General features: G+C 41.0%; 1 protein-coding gene across 13 annotated transcripts in view; it reads left to right on the plus strand.

The window, feature by feature from the left end:
- neo1a (neogenin 1a) overlaps nucleotides 1–13668 on the plus strand; it is a 241761-nt gene that overhangs the window by 196238 nt on the left and 31855 nt on the right. For all 13 annotated transcript variants that reach the window (XM_038289805.1, XM_038289807.1, XM_038289794.1 and 10 more), the window contains exons 10-13: nucleotides 471–619; nucleotides 3262–3400; nucleotides 5020–5069; nucleotides 11767–11911. In XM_038289805.1, the coding sequence (XP_038145733.1) occupies nucleotides 471–619; nucleotides 3262–3400; nucleotides 5020–5069; nucleotides 11767–11911 (483 nt within the window). The remainder of the gene's footprint in view (nucleotides 1–470; nucleotides 620–3261; nucleotides 3401–5019; nucleotides 5070–11766; nucleotides 11912–13668) is intronic.

Raw genomic sequence — 13668 nt, forward strand, 5'->3', positions numbered from 1 at the left:
AAAACTCTGCAGTGTGAGAATATTTCATTTCTGGCTTTGAAAGCTTGTCTAAGATGGAAGGTATCTCTGGAGAGAAATGTCTCAGTTTTCATTCTGAGCTTTCTTTGTTTCAAAATGTGGACACATATATGACGTCTATGTAGGGTTTACTTGTCTTGTAAACTTAGCCCCAACATTACTCAATAGGAATACTTCAAAAAGGAAAAAAATATACATTGTTGGTTTTCTTGAAGCCCACATTTGTTTTATCTTTAGGAACATTAAAAATGCATCAATAATTAAAGCTGAACCTCGCTCTCTCTTTGCCAGCAAAGTAACTGGTCTGAGCCTGATTCACCAACATGGCTTAAAAAGCTTAGAGCGTATTTGTTTTCAGAGTGGATTTGCTTTCCTTGGATGTATAATGAGAACTATAAACATTAAGATGATGTCTGTCTAAATTTTTCCCCTCATGTTGTTTTTTGAACCAGTACAAGTCCCTGGTCCAGCTCCCAACCTGCAGGCAGTGTCCAACACTCCGACGTCCGTCTCCCTTAGCTGGGATAAACCACTCACAGGCAACGGAGAGATCCTCTCATACAAGCTCTACTACACAGACAGAAGTATCGGTACCGAAGAGGTAAGAGCATCGACTGGCTGCACATAGCAGTCAATACAGGTCTCAATTTCTTTCAGAATGTCTTTTCAGACTAAACAGGTTATTTTGTCCATTGTGAAAAATCATCTAATTCATCTGACCTCTTGGACTAATCAAGGCGATACATAGTTGCTTGTAGGGGTTGTTGCCAAAAACTGTTTTCAAAAATATTTTATAACAACCTATTATGGTTTTATATTTCTGTGTAGACATTTTGGCCTGCACTTCTCCTAAAATAGTCCAAACTCAGTTACAATAGATGATTTTAGTCCATGAACTACTGCGGCTGAGAAGTGAAAACATGCTTGAAAACACCAAAATGAGGTTAGTAAACCCAAAAATTAGAATGAAAGACATAGAACTTAGCTAGCAAACACAACGAGGCTAACAATTATAAAACTGGGGCTAGCAAACACCCCATTATGGCTGACAAAAATTTTGGCAAGCAAACACAAAAATAAAACTAGCAATAATAAAAACCACCAAATACGGCAATGAGGCGAACAATTACAGAACTTGGACTAGCAAACACAAAACGAGGCTAAGAAACATAAAACCCAAAAATAAGGTTAGAAATTGCTAAATTTGTTAAACAAACACAAAAATAACACAACACAAACATTTTGCTCTAATTTTGGAAAATATAGGACTCATTTACACTACCCTCTGAAAGTTCCGTGCAGAGTTTGGATCTTAACCGTGCTAGCGAGCTTGGTCGCAAGTAACCGAGCTCGATAGCACGAGGCCTCCTAGTGACAATCTACGATACTACTGTTCTCTAGGATTGAAGGAGGGAACCACACAAATCAAAATGGTGGGGCCCTTTACATTGGGGAAGTTGTGTTTGGTTACATTTGTGATATTTCGTTGTTTGTGGCGAGTCAGGCAAAGAAGGGAGCCTTTGGTGAATTTGCTTGACAGAGTCGACTTTTGAGAAGTGGATTGGACAAACAATACTCTAATCAGGGCATTGAGGTTCATCACATGGTAGGCAGCTTACTGATGTGCATTTCCACCAACTACTTGAAGTTGTAAAGTGATGACGTAGTCTGCTCATGTGCTCCTTGTTATCTGAGAAGCGAGCCAGAACTGATCCGCGCCGAGCCCTACTGTTGAACTAGTACCAGTTTAGCGCAGTTGCATCTGGCACGGTCCGGTTCGGTTTGTGTGCCATTTACACTCAACAATTATCTTGGTTACTGTGCTCGGACTGCTCTCGGCATGGTTTCAAAAGGGTTATTTCACCTTTCGGATTCATGAACCTCCATGGACGAGTTTGTCGTTGGATGAAAGAGGTAGGATTTGCCATCAAACTTCTGGCCAGAGAAAAAAACACGTCATATGTAGCTTATATTTGGAAGAAGAATGTTTTCTAGATGACTTGGATAATAGCTTGTTGTCACAAACAACAGGTACAGCACTGGGACTTGCTCAACAGCCGATACCGCACCGTGACGTCACAAACCTGTAGGTGGCAGTAGTATTCTTTGACAAACATGGATGCCTAAAGTAAAGCACATTCAAATGAAAGTTACTCTTAATTAAAAACACTTATAATCTATTGAACAGTATGTAATGATTTTATATTTAAAGTACTTTCTGAAGTTTGAATTCTGAATATGACCAGACTTCTCCTTTAAAACAGGAGATGTGTTAGATCACCTTATGCTGGACCATAACGTAGCAATTAGTTTATTTCCATTTAGCAGCTATTTGATGGTGTAAAGACTTACACATCATTCAGTAGGTTTCCTTTTAGTTGTTTTTCTGTGGAACTCATTCATTCTTGACTCAGCCATCTACCATGCAACTGAACAGAAAGAAAGCATATAGGATTTCCCAGTGTTCCTGCAGCAGTGTCATAAGGGTGTAACATGGATGCTCACATACCGAATAAGCTCCAGCAGCCGCATGATGCAAGCCATTGATGCATTAAAAAGCCTTTAATATGATAATGGGTGAAACGTCAGCCGCTGCGCTGAGTAATGACGCCTCGGTTCCCTGGAGAAGAGAGCTGAAGATGAGCAGGAGAGAGGAGAAAAAAGGTGAACGAAACAGAAATGAAGTTAGAACGACTCAGGGCTGAAATATATTAATTATTAAAGGGCAAATGGAAGTTAGAGATCATCTATGAAGGACGATGTGGTCACAGGTGAAGATCTGACCCCAAGGTTTGAGTTTGTGATTAGAGTTCTCTGGAAGAAAAATCTCTCTCCTTTTAATTTTTGAAATGTCACGGTTTAAGAGCTGGCTGTACCCCGTCTTAAGTAATTGGGAATGTGGCAGTGGAACCAATTTGTGAAGCAAATCAAACTAATCACAGAAGGGAGAGTTAGTATCTCGGCGGATGACGACATTTTCACACCAAGTTGAAAACAGAAATTAGTGAAGTGAGGCAACAAAATCAGGAACGCACAGCTGCTGGAACTGTCTTGTTTACAGCAAGCTTGTTTTGCATTTAAAGTCAGAACGCTAAGGTTTTGTTTTTGGTGTGTAGGTAGAATCTGTTTTTTGATAAATAAAGCACTTTCCCTGCATGCCTGATCGATATCACTGTATTTTTTCACCCATATCCAACCAGTATTTCTCACTTAATATAATTATTTATACATGTTTTGTTTCAGGATGTTGACATCGATGGTCAGTCATACACCATGGCTGGACTGAAGAAGAACACAGAGTACAGCTTCCGTGTGGTGGCTAATAACAAGCACGGTCCCGGGGTCTCCACAGAGGATGTCATTGTTCGGACGCTTTCTGATGGTCAGTTCATCATTTGAATGGAAAATTTAGACTTTAGGGCTATATATGCTGCATGCATCGTTCAGGTAGTATAACATTGTATTACTTCTTGAGCTCCTTGAGTTATTTACTGTCACAGGTAGGTTCTTCGGCCATAGGTTAAGGGTTAGGTCCTGTATGATTTAAAGAGGGCCAGCCCTCGCACCCTGAAATTAGGACCGGCCCACCGGGCAAATGCCCAGTATCACAGATTACCAGTCTGAGCCTGGCACTCGCATACAACTAGAGCACTTAAAGACCCTACACCCTATAAGCCATCTGCATTGATCAGCCAACCTGTTTGTACCATATTTCTTGACCTTTCTCACTCAGACTCTAATCAAAGGACCGTCTTGAGTTTGCTATGAACACTAAAGGGCTGGTTATACTTCCGCAGCAGTGTGTCGCAGTTAGCTTCTCACAGGTATGATGCAGATATTTCTGATTTATGCCCAGTTTTGAAGCGTGTTTTGCGCTATTATTCCACGCTACAAAGAAAGAGGGAAATCATGAACTGGCTAAGATTGTGGGTGTCCGTGTGTCGATTTGACAAACTTGTTGGCCGTCTACAACCCCTCATCCAACGCCGGACGACACACAGATCACCCGTGAGTGTTCCCCAAAGACTGGCCGTGGCGCTGTGTGTTTTGGCTTATCTGTGTTATCTGCGTAGACGACCTGGTTTCCGTAAATCCATAAACCAGGCTCACGACACTAATATCAAAAAGACAAAACAACACATGCCATAAATTATGTAGAAGGGTTAGTATGGCTTGTTTCGTAGAGTTTTAAGATAACAGGCTCACTAAAAATATTATTTTACATGATTGCAACTAAACATATTTACACAGCACCCATTAGGCAGATGAGGAGAAAGTAGGGATCTTTGACCTTCATAATATCTGCAGAAAACCAGATTACAAGCATCAGTCTTCAAGCATTGTGTTGTTTTGGGTGAATTTCAGCCATTAAGGTCAAACATGAGCTTCCCTGCACATCAAGGCAGTGCTGGATCATCTGTGAGGCCATCTGTCTGATGGCTGAAGTCAGGCCCAAACTCTGAATCAAACTGTTGCTTTGGCTCAGTCAATCTGAAGCACAACCTAATGGGGGGAAAAACGTCAGAGTATTTAGAGAGCTGTGTTGAAACTATTGTCTGCAAATTTCAATGAACTAAGCCGTCGTCCCTTTTGGAAAAAACATTTTGGTGAAGCTTAACGTGTTTAAATGAGAGTTCTAAATCATGGTTACAAATAGAAGGGAGAGAAATCCCCTGCAAGATGACACCAGAGCCATGCAAAAAAACAGGGAGATTTGAATATGTTCAAAACTCAATGAAAATGTTTTTTTTATCATGTTTGTATAAATCAACCTTTATGGAGATTTTTCTGCTGATTATTTTAGTGTTTGAAAAGAAAATAAACAGAAAACTGGTTAATAATAATGACGGCAAGATTCAGGAGATTGGGACACATTTATTGTTTCATCAGTTTTTAAATGTTTTTTTTTGTAAGTCAGCATTGCTCAATAGAACAGGCTTTAAACAACATTTCTTTCACTTTAGAAACTTTAATTTTATGATGTTTTTTTTTTCTTCTCAGTTCCAAGCGCCCCTCCCCAAAACCTCACATTGGAAGTTCAGAACTCGAAGGTAAGACATTAAGTAAATAAAGGGGAATATGTCAGGCTAAACAGTCTGTTACAGTTCTGTTTCTGCAGAAAAAAGTGTAAACCTTTACCATTTGTTGCAAATGCCAAAACCTCAAGATTTACAATGAAAACAAATAACCTTAAACACAAACAAATCGAATCCAGACTGTTTATGTAGCTTGTGTCTCCACCAAAACCTGCCTGACTGCCAGGTGTGCAGCAAACAGACACAAACAGCTGAGTAGATTTGTAGCCTGCAGGCCGCAGCGGCCTTTTACACTGTGAGATTAGCTACATCAGAGGCTTCAGCCCCAGTCGGGTGCGCAGACCCTGATCGATTCTTTCGTTGACAGGAGATTTGTCTGTCAGAAGGTTTTATCCTGTATCACTCTTGCTACATGAAACCAGGCTTAGAAGCCTACAGCTCAAATGTACAGTGGGGGAAAAAAGTCAGCCACTGATTGTCCAAGTCCTTAAAAAGACAAGAGAGGTCTGTATTTTTCATAATTTATACACCTCAATAATGAGAAAAAAATGAGGTGGAAAATTCAGTAAATCACATTGTAGGATTTTTAAAGAATCTATTTGTAAATTATAGAGGAAAATAAGTGATATCGATAACCCACAAGTAAGCAAGATATCAGTACTGAAACAACATCTTTAAGAAGCTTTTCTGTCCTCCACTGGTTACCTGCATTAATGGCACCTATTTGAACATCCATCCAGCCTTCTATCACGCCTATCCCAGCTGGGGTTGTGAGAGGTGCTGGTGCCTATCTCCTGCTGTCTATGGGGGGGTGCAGGTCGGTCACTGGACAGGTCGGCAATCCATCGCAGGGCAGCAGAGATAAAAAGGACAAACGACTATTCACACCTAAGGACTGTGGGAGGAACCCGGAGTACCTGGAGAGAACACACACATTAGAGGCTTACACAGGAGTGGATTTTCACTCCCGTCCACCTCCTACAGAAAAATATTGTGTCATGTCCCGATCCCGGGCCAGAGAAGAAATCTAAATCCTGTCCCGTCCCACTCCTGGTGAAATTACTCCCACTCCCATCCCGCTCCCATTCAGAATGACTCCCGCTCCTGCACCACTCCCATTCTTGTTTTTAAGCGCGGGTGAAAAACTCAGAGTGGAACACTGTTGGTTTTTGGGTCGTGTAGTTTTTTTGACTCGCATTATAGTGTAGGTTTCAAGGAAAAAAACTACAAAATGGCGGCACCAGTACTGGATTTTTTTTCTTTCTATTTTATTTAATTTTTTGGCATCAATCCTAGTTTTTTTTAGTTACTATTGATTTGCTCCCGCTCCCGTCTGCTCCCGTTAATGTTTAATCCTGTACCGTCCCCATCACGTGATCGTTATTAATACCAACTCCCATCCCACGGGAATCCCACTGGAATCCCGTGACCCGTGGGATTCCCGAAAAAATGTCAGTCTCTACCACACATGCTCATGGAGAACATGCAAACTCCATGTAGGAAGAAGCGGGGCAGGGAATTGGCCCTGGAAACTTCTTGCTGCAAGGCAGAAGTGCTACTAACTGCCCTACTGAGCAGCCCCAATGTTTGAACGTAATACCGAAAATCGAAATACCTAAAATTGATAAGGACACTCAGGCCACAATGGACATGAGTCAACATTCACTATGATTTCTGTCTGAAAAGCGCTGGCAGTTGGGCTCCTTACATGTGGGCCTTTTATAAAACCCATGTTTTGGGCTTCATAAGATAGAGCTACAGCTGTTCGCTACATTTGTGTAACTTTTTTTGTAGTTCTTTTTTGGAAATTTGGCAAGCGTTAGTCATGTGCGTGTCCAATTCGTAATGATGCCCGTAAGACTGAAAGCTGTCAGGATTCAGCACAGCTGTTCAGAGCTCCTTTCCTACCCTGGATGGTGTTCCTACTGTGGACCTGGTGGAAGGTAAAGGGATAGGAACTATGATCAGGTATTCATATTGAGCCTCAGACTTCACACTCAACTGTGGCCAAGACCAAAGAGCTTTTGAAGGAATCCAAGAAAACAATTGGACCTGCAACAGGCTGGGAAGAGTTGATCTACAGTAGCCAAGCTAGTTGGTAAATAAATTACAGCTGTCGAGGGACTGGAGGTAAATGAAGACATACAAGACCATTGATAATATCCCTCGATCTGGGGCCACATGCAAGATTCCTCTGGGGTCAAATGCTATATTCACACTGCAGCCTGAAGTGACCCAAATCCGATTTTTCTGCTCATATGCGACCTGGATCTGATCTTTTCATGGCAGTCTGAACACCACAGATCCGTTTTTTTCCCAATATGCACCAGGCCACTTGGCTCTGTGGTCCTGAAACCGATGCAAAGCTGATTTTTTCAAATGCGTCCTGTGTCTGAACCGTGAGGGCGCATTCATCCGACCTGAACACCATTAATACCCGACAAAGGTCACTATTCTGCATCTTCCTATTAAGAAGCGCCAAGAAAAACAACAACCATGGCGGACGATGATGCGGAGAGTTGTATTTATTGTTTAACCATCTTGAAAAGATTGTGTTTTTATGGTTGGGAAAGATCGCTAGATGCGCTCCGGCACTACCATCCATGTTTACTTCCATAAACACAGAGCACACTGGCATGTGATGTCATTGCGTCCTCTACTGCGCATGCGGGACACTTGCGTTGTATGACTGCAGTTCACACAGGAGATCACATACAAGTCGCATATATTTGGAAATGTGAACGGCAACGCAAAAAAATCGGAATTGAGCATCAAGGCCTGCATTGTGAACGTAGCCTAAATGATAATGGGAATGTTGATCTAAAATCCCAAAACTACAAAGAGGGACCTTAAGAGAGCAAGGATGAAAGGAACAAAGGCTACCATCAGTAATACACTAGACCGAGAGGGACTGAGATCCTGCAGTGCCAGACATGTCCCCCTGCTTTAGGCAGTACATGTCCAGGTCAGTCTTAATGATCCTAAAGAGGTTTGGGAGAATATCATGTGGTCAGATGAAACCGAGGCAAAACTTTTTGACACAAACACAGCTCTCCATATTTAGAGGAAGAAAAATGCTCAGTTGCATCCAAAGAACTTATTGTGAAACATGGGTATGTAAACATCATGCTTGGGGAGAGGATGACTGATCCATGTGAAGCGAAGAATGATAAAGCTATGTTTCCTTAGATTTTAATCCAAAACCTCCTTCCATCTGTGAGAGCATTGAAGGTTGAAGGTGGCTGGGTCTTCCATCATGATAATGATCCAAAATACACAGCTTGGGCAACAAAACAGTGACTCCTTTAAAAGCATTTTCACAATGAAAATGGCAAACCTCTCATCCTTCTACGTAGGAGACCTTGCACAATCAGTGACCAACCAAATACTTTTTGCCCCCCCTTGTATTGATACAAGAACAGCAAAAGTGATGCTTTGGCTGCAATTTTCTGAGATAATTACTTTTCCCCCTACTGAGTATCATTTAAAGCAAATGTCTATATGTTGGTGTCCTTAATATTTAGTTTCCTTATAATTTCTAATGAAGAAAATAAACTATTTATGGCAGTGGTTACTCACAATATTTTCTTGTGTTGATGCTGAATTTCCTGCATTACACTGAGGCAGACTGTAGTTTTTGTGGGAAGTTCTTGATTGGACACAGCATCCAGAGGTGGCTTCTAGCTTTCGGGTGCCGATGCTATTAAAAGTCAACGCAGTTCTCGGCCTCCCACCGTTTTAGCCATTTGATCTTCAAACAGAGAGCTGTGGGCCTATTTATTGTACATATCCACCAGGGTGATGGATTAAAATTTACAAAAGCTTTCTCACTTCTGACATGTGAGACAGCGAGCTCAAAAAGGAATCTACAGAAAAGAAAGAAAGATGGGCAAAACCTCAGGGTGCATACGGATCGACTTCTGAAGCAGCAGCCAGCACTCAGCCCTACTGGTCGATGCAAAGCCCGGACTGGGGGGTGGGTGGGGTGCTGACAGACAATCCTATCGCAGCCTCCCAGCTTGCGTGCAAACTGACCACCCCTGCTGAGGCGTGCTGGGCTGAGTGTTTTGGTGGGAAAAAAGCCTTGCACAAAATTAAGAGTGAAAAAAGGGAGCACTCAAGGGAACAGTTTTATGAATGGATAATAAAGGCCTAGAAAAAGCCAATATGAAACAGACTTAAATTGTTATTTTCTTTTCTTTTGAATCTGCATTTTAGCTTTTCCATTAAGAACTAAGCAGTGAGCTGTGCATTAAAATAGAAAGATAAATAAGAGTTTTCTTTTTTCTCTCCAGGCTCTTCACATCCTAGCATGTTGTGGCCATACGTCTTTTGTTTTTCATTTTCAAATTTTAGCTCATATTCCAACTAAAAGTTTTGCAAAGTGATGAAATTGAGGAATAATTACACAACATTTTCAACTTTTTTCAAATTAGAAATCTGAATTGTGTGTCTTGCATTGAACCGAGTGAAAAACCAAGTAGGGCCTCCATTTACTGCAGTAACAGCTGCTGGTCTGTATTGATATTCTGGTGGGATATCTCCTTTCTTTCCGTCATGAAAACTTTACGTCTGGGTGTAGAGGTCAGTTCAACTGACTGCATTACCCCCCCTTAGCATGCTATAGGAAGCTGCCATATCTATGAAGCCCCTATTTATTTATTCACTTCCAGAGTCAAAAGGGACATCTAAAACATTCAGAAATACATTTAATTCAATTCAGTTTATTTATATAGCACCAATTAACAACACATAATTTCAAGGCACTTCACAGAGACAATTTCATTGGATCTTGCAGTCAGATTGGTTTTCTATCTAAAGAAAACCAGCTTATTGCAGCGACTTATTGACTCTTCAGCAATCCCTCAAATCAAGCATGCATGTAGCATCAGTGGAGAGGAAAAACTCCCTTTTAAAAGGAAGAAACCTCTAGCAGAACTAGGCTCAGCGTGAGCAGCCATATGCTGAGGCCGGCTGGGGTTAAGTGAGAAAAGAGACAAACAAAACAAACATAGAAGCACTGATCTATAAATACTCTATGTTAGAAAAGGTAATTGTAAGCTAGCTCCAATAAGGGCAAGCAGATGAACTCTGAGCCAGTTGCAATGTCAAAGGGCTGAAAAACAGCACATACAGTTAGTCACAGTACAAGCTGAGCACAAAGCTATGTCAAAATCAGGACTAAGCACTGAAAAACAGTCCGAACTCTATCATCTACAATCTAGGCATTGTCGGCTGCAGCCCGGCTGATATTTATCTGCAGGATGGTGTCACAGCAATAGAGGAGCAGACCAGATGAAGCTACTATGACAGGAAAAGCAGAGAGAACATAAAGTTAGGGGTTGAAATAACAAATACTGCAGAATGGGAGAAAGAGATAGAATGAAGCACAATGATGAAAAGTGTTCCCCATGTCCTCCAGCACTCTAAGGCTATAGTCGCATAACTAGCAGAATAACATTACATGTTTAATTACACACAAGATGTCCGATTACTTTCTTTCAACAATGATTTTCAGTTTATTTATATAGCACAAATTCACAATACATGTCACCTCAAGGCAATTTACTATTAACTGATCTTCTAACTGAGCTGTGGATATCTACAGCTGACCTAGAGTTAATTTATGCACCTTGTTATGTTTTTACATGTTTTTTTACCCTACTCTGTTCATGTCCAGATGGATTGTTGGTGCAGTTTTTAGAAATGTGGTGGATGTTTTGGATGTAATAATAAAACCTAATCCTGCTGTAACTTCAGCATATACCTCCCCCTGTGTTCTTCTAACTTTGCAATGCTGATTGTTGGTTGTTTACTGACGTTCTTTAAAAAAACCTTCAGAGCGTCAAAGGGTTTAATAGGTGAAAACATCGAAAATCGAATGTAAATGCATCCTCCATAGATCCCTAGACGGAGTTCTTCTCCGTCACCTGTAGGGCAAAGTGAGAATAATGTGTTTGTATTCTTTTCTATTTTTTGTCATCTGCCGTTAACCCCCACCCCCCCTCCTGGGAGTTCACAAAGTCAATTAAACGTGTTTCAACGATCAAGGCGAAGATGAAAGAAAGGCAACACACATCCCTGTTTAGTGGTCCATAGTGTAATAAGAAAAATGGAAATAATTGAACACACTTAACCCAATTTTAATTTGTGAGATTCCCTCGACTCTGCAGGGGTGGAGCTTGCGCATGTACTCAGGCTCTTTGTGCATCAGTGTGACAGTGAGAGAGTGTTAATTAACTGTTCTCCCATGCTGAGCTGCCCCCCCCCCTTCAACAACTATCGCTTAAAACACACAGAAACTAAGATGACTTCATCCAGCAACAGCGCAGCCTGCTAACAAAAGGTCCAAATTCATCTCTGACTCTCCAACTGAGCATCTTCAAACCCAGCTCTCACCTAGCTCATCAGGGTTCCCCCTTCGGTTATTCATCTTTATTTCACTCGTAATGCATCGGTTGACACCGCTGCTCAGAGGGGTGTTTGCTTATGTCAGACCCGGCTGTTTTTGCTCCCCTGTCAGGAGGAAGGGAGGTGCAGAGTAGGAAACCTGGGGAGTTGCATTAACACAAAAACACCCCACAGCGTTCGTTTGAACGTGGGACACTTCCTGCATAAACTATGAGGTTCCCTTTTGTAAATGCAGGCTTTAAATGCACTAAATAAGACGTTTGGCTTCTGAGTCATTTCTTTCCTGCTCTTACTTTTTCAGAGTATCATGGTTCGGTGGCAGCCTCCTCCGCTCAGTGGCCAGAACGGGGAAATCACCAGCTACAAGATCCGCTACCGTAAAGTTTCCCGGAGGAGCGAATCAGCTGTGACCACAGCAGGAACTGAGCTTTTCAAGCTCATTGATGGTAATGTTTCAGTCCTTTGTTCACCTCTGATAATAGATGTTATAACAGTGTTATTAGGTCACACAGACCAGGTACAGCATCCCCTAACGCTGAGCTTATTCTGCAGGTTCTCTATATGATCTAGGTTTAGGATGCAGAATAGCTATAAAGGATGGTTAATTTGGTGTCTATTAAACAAATTCTGACTAGATCTAATTATATAGTAATTTTTGGTAATCATTCTGCTGAAAGAAATAATGAGGATCCATTTTTAGTTAACAGTTCACGGCCACCAGATTTTTATTTTAAATCTCTTAAGATTGTAGAGAGTTCATGTTCTCTAACAAGGTCCTAAGGGCCTGTGGATGGGAAATTGGTCAGCAGCATTATTGATCCTCAACTGTATATATCCATACCATATATTCATCTTTTGTTTTAAACTTCTCCCAATTAAAATTTTTTCCCCCATTGAAATAATCAATTTACTCTTATCTGACCAAAGCACAGAGTTCCAGTTAAAGTCCAGATCATATTTATAACTTCACATATCGTTGTAAAAATACAGTTTCCCTGTAAAACCTCCTAAAGAACCAGTCGTGGGTGTTGGTATACCTTAGTTACTTTCTTCCAAACTGTTTCTGGAGGAAACATAGTTTTGGAGACTTATCCATGTTTTCCAGCTATTTAGAGCATTTTAATTATTTCTCTGACTCAGGATATGTCACCTTAGGTGAACTACTATTTATTGTTGCTGTTGCCTGATTTATACTTACTCAACTGGAAGTTTTGTCCTTCCTAGCTAAAATTCCAAAAAAGTAAAAAAAAATAACAAGTTTAAAGACATTTTGCTTCCCATCCAGGAAGCTTTTTCAATTCAAAATGTCTGGATTAGGGCTAAACTCCAGGCTTTATAGAGTGCACCAACAAAGCCTTGTAATGGCTTAGAAAACATGCAAATTGATCTAAAAGAAAATGTCCACCCTTTAGTACTGGAGAGTTGTTGAGTTTTTTTTTTGGCCTGCAATACCCGATACTGACCCGTGCCTGAGAAAAGGGGAGTCATTAGGGGCGTTGTTTGCCTGGCTGACCAGGTGAGATGTTTTGCAATGGGGGTCGAGATGATAGCGGGAAGAAATCAACTCTATAGCTGTGTTGTAGGTTTTAGAGAGCGGAAACCTGAGTCCACCCCCTCTGTTTAAGGTGGACTTTTCTCTCTTAATATAAACAGCTTCCTTTGCACCCCTTTAAACCACCTGTCTTCTTTGTCTAAAATGTAAACATTATGGTCATCAGACAGATGTCTTTTATCCTTAAGATGTAGATGGACAGCCGAGTCTTGTCCGGAGGAGGTAGCCCGTCTGTGTTGGGCCATGCGTCTGTGAAGAGGTTGTTTTGTTTCTCCAATATAAAGATCAGAGCATTCCTCCCTGCATTGAACTGCATACACCACTCCACTCAGATTTGGTCTCCCTAGTTAGAAGTAGGGAATTTTCCATAGATAATTCACTTCTATATAAAGAGTTAATGTTTTAAGAACTATTGCTAAACATGATTATTTGTCAAAAGCAGTTTTGTCTCATACCAATGTATGAATATATTTAAAATAATAATGGGTGTTTTCTACAACTTTCAGTCAGACCTTTGAGGGCTTGCTCTCATGTCGGCTCTTCATGATCCGCTTTGTTGTTCCTTTTTGACTTTATGCAATTAAAGACAAAGTCAAAGGCAAAGGAGGCAGCAAAAAATATTTTTTCAATGGAAATCATCAAACAATTTCA

The sequence above is a fragment of the Cyprinodon tularosa genome, unplaced genomic scaffold, assembly GCF_016077235.1.
Source record: "Cyprinodon tularosa strain WSP-4 unplaced genomic scaffold, ASM1607723v1 ctg272, whole genome shotgun sequence".
Lineage (NCBI taxonomy): Eukaryota > Metazoa > Chordata > Actinopteri > Cyprinodontiformes > Cyprinodontidae > Cyprinodon > Cyprinodon tularosa.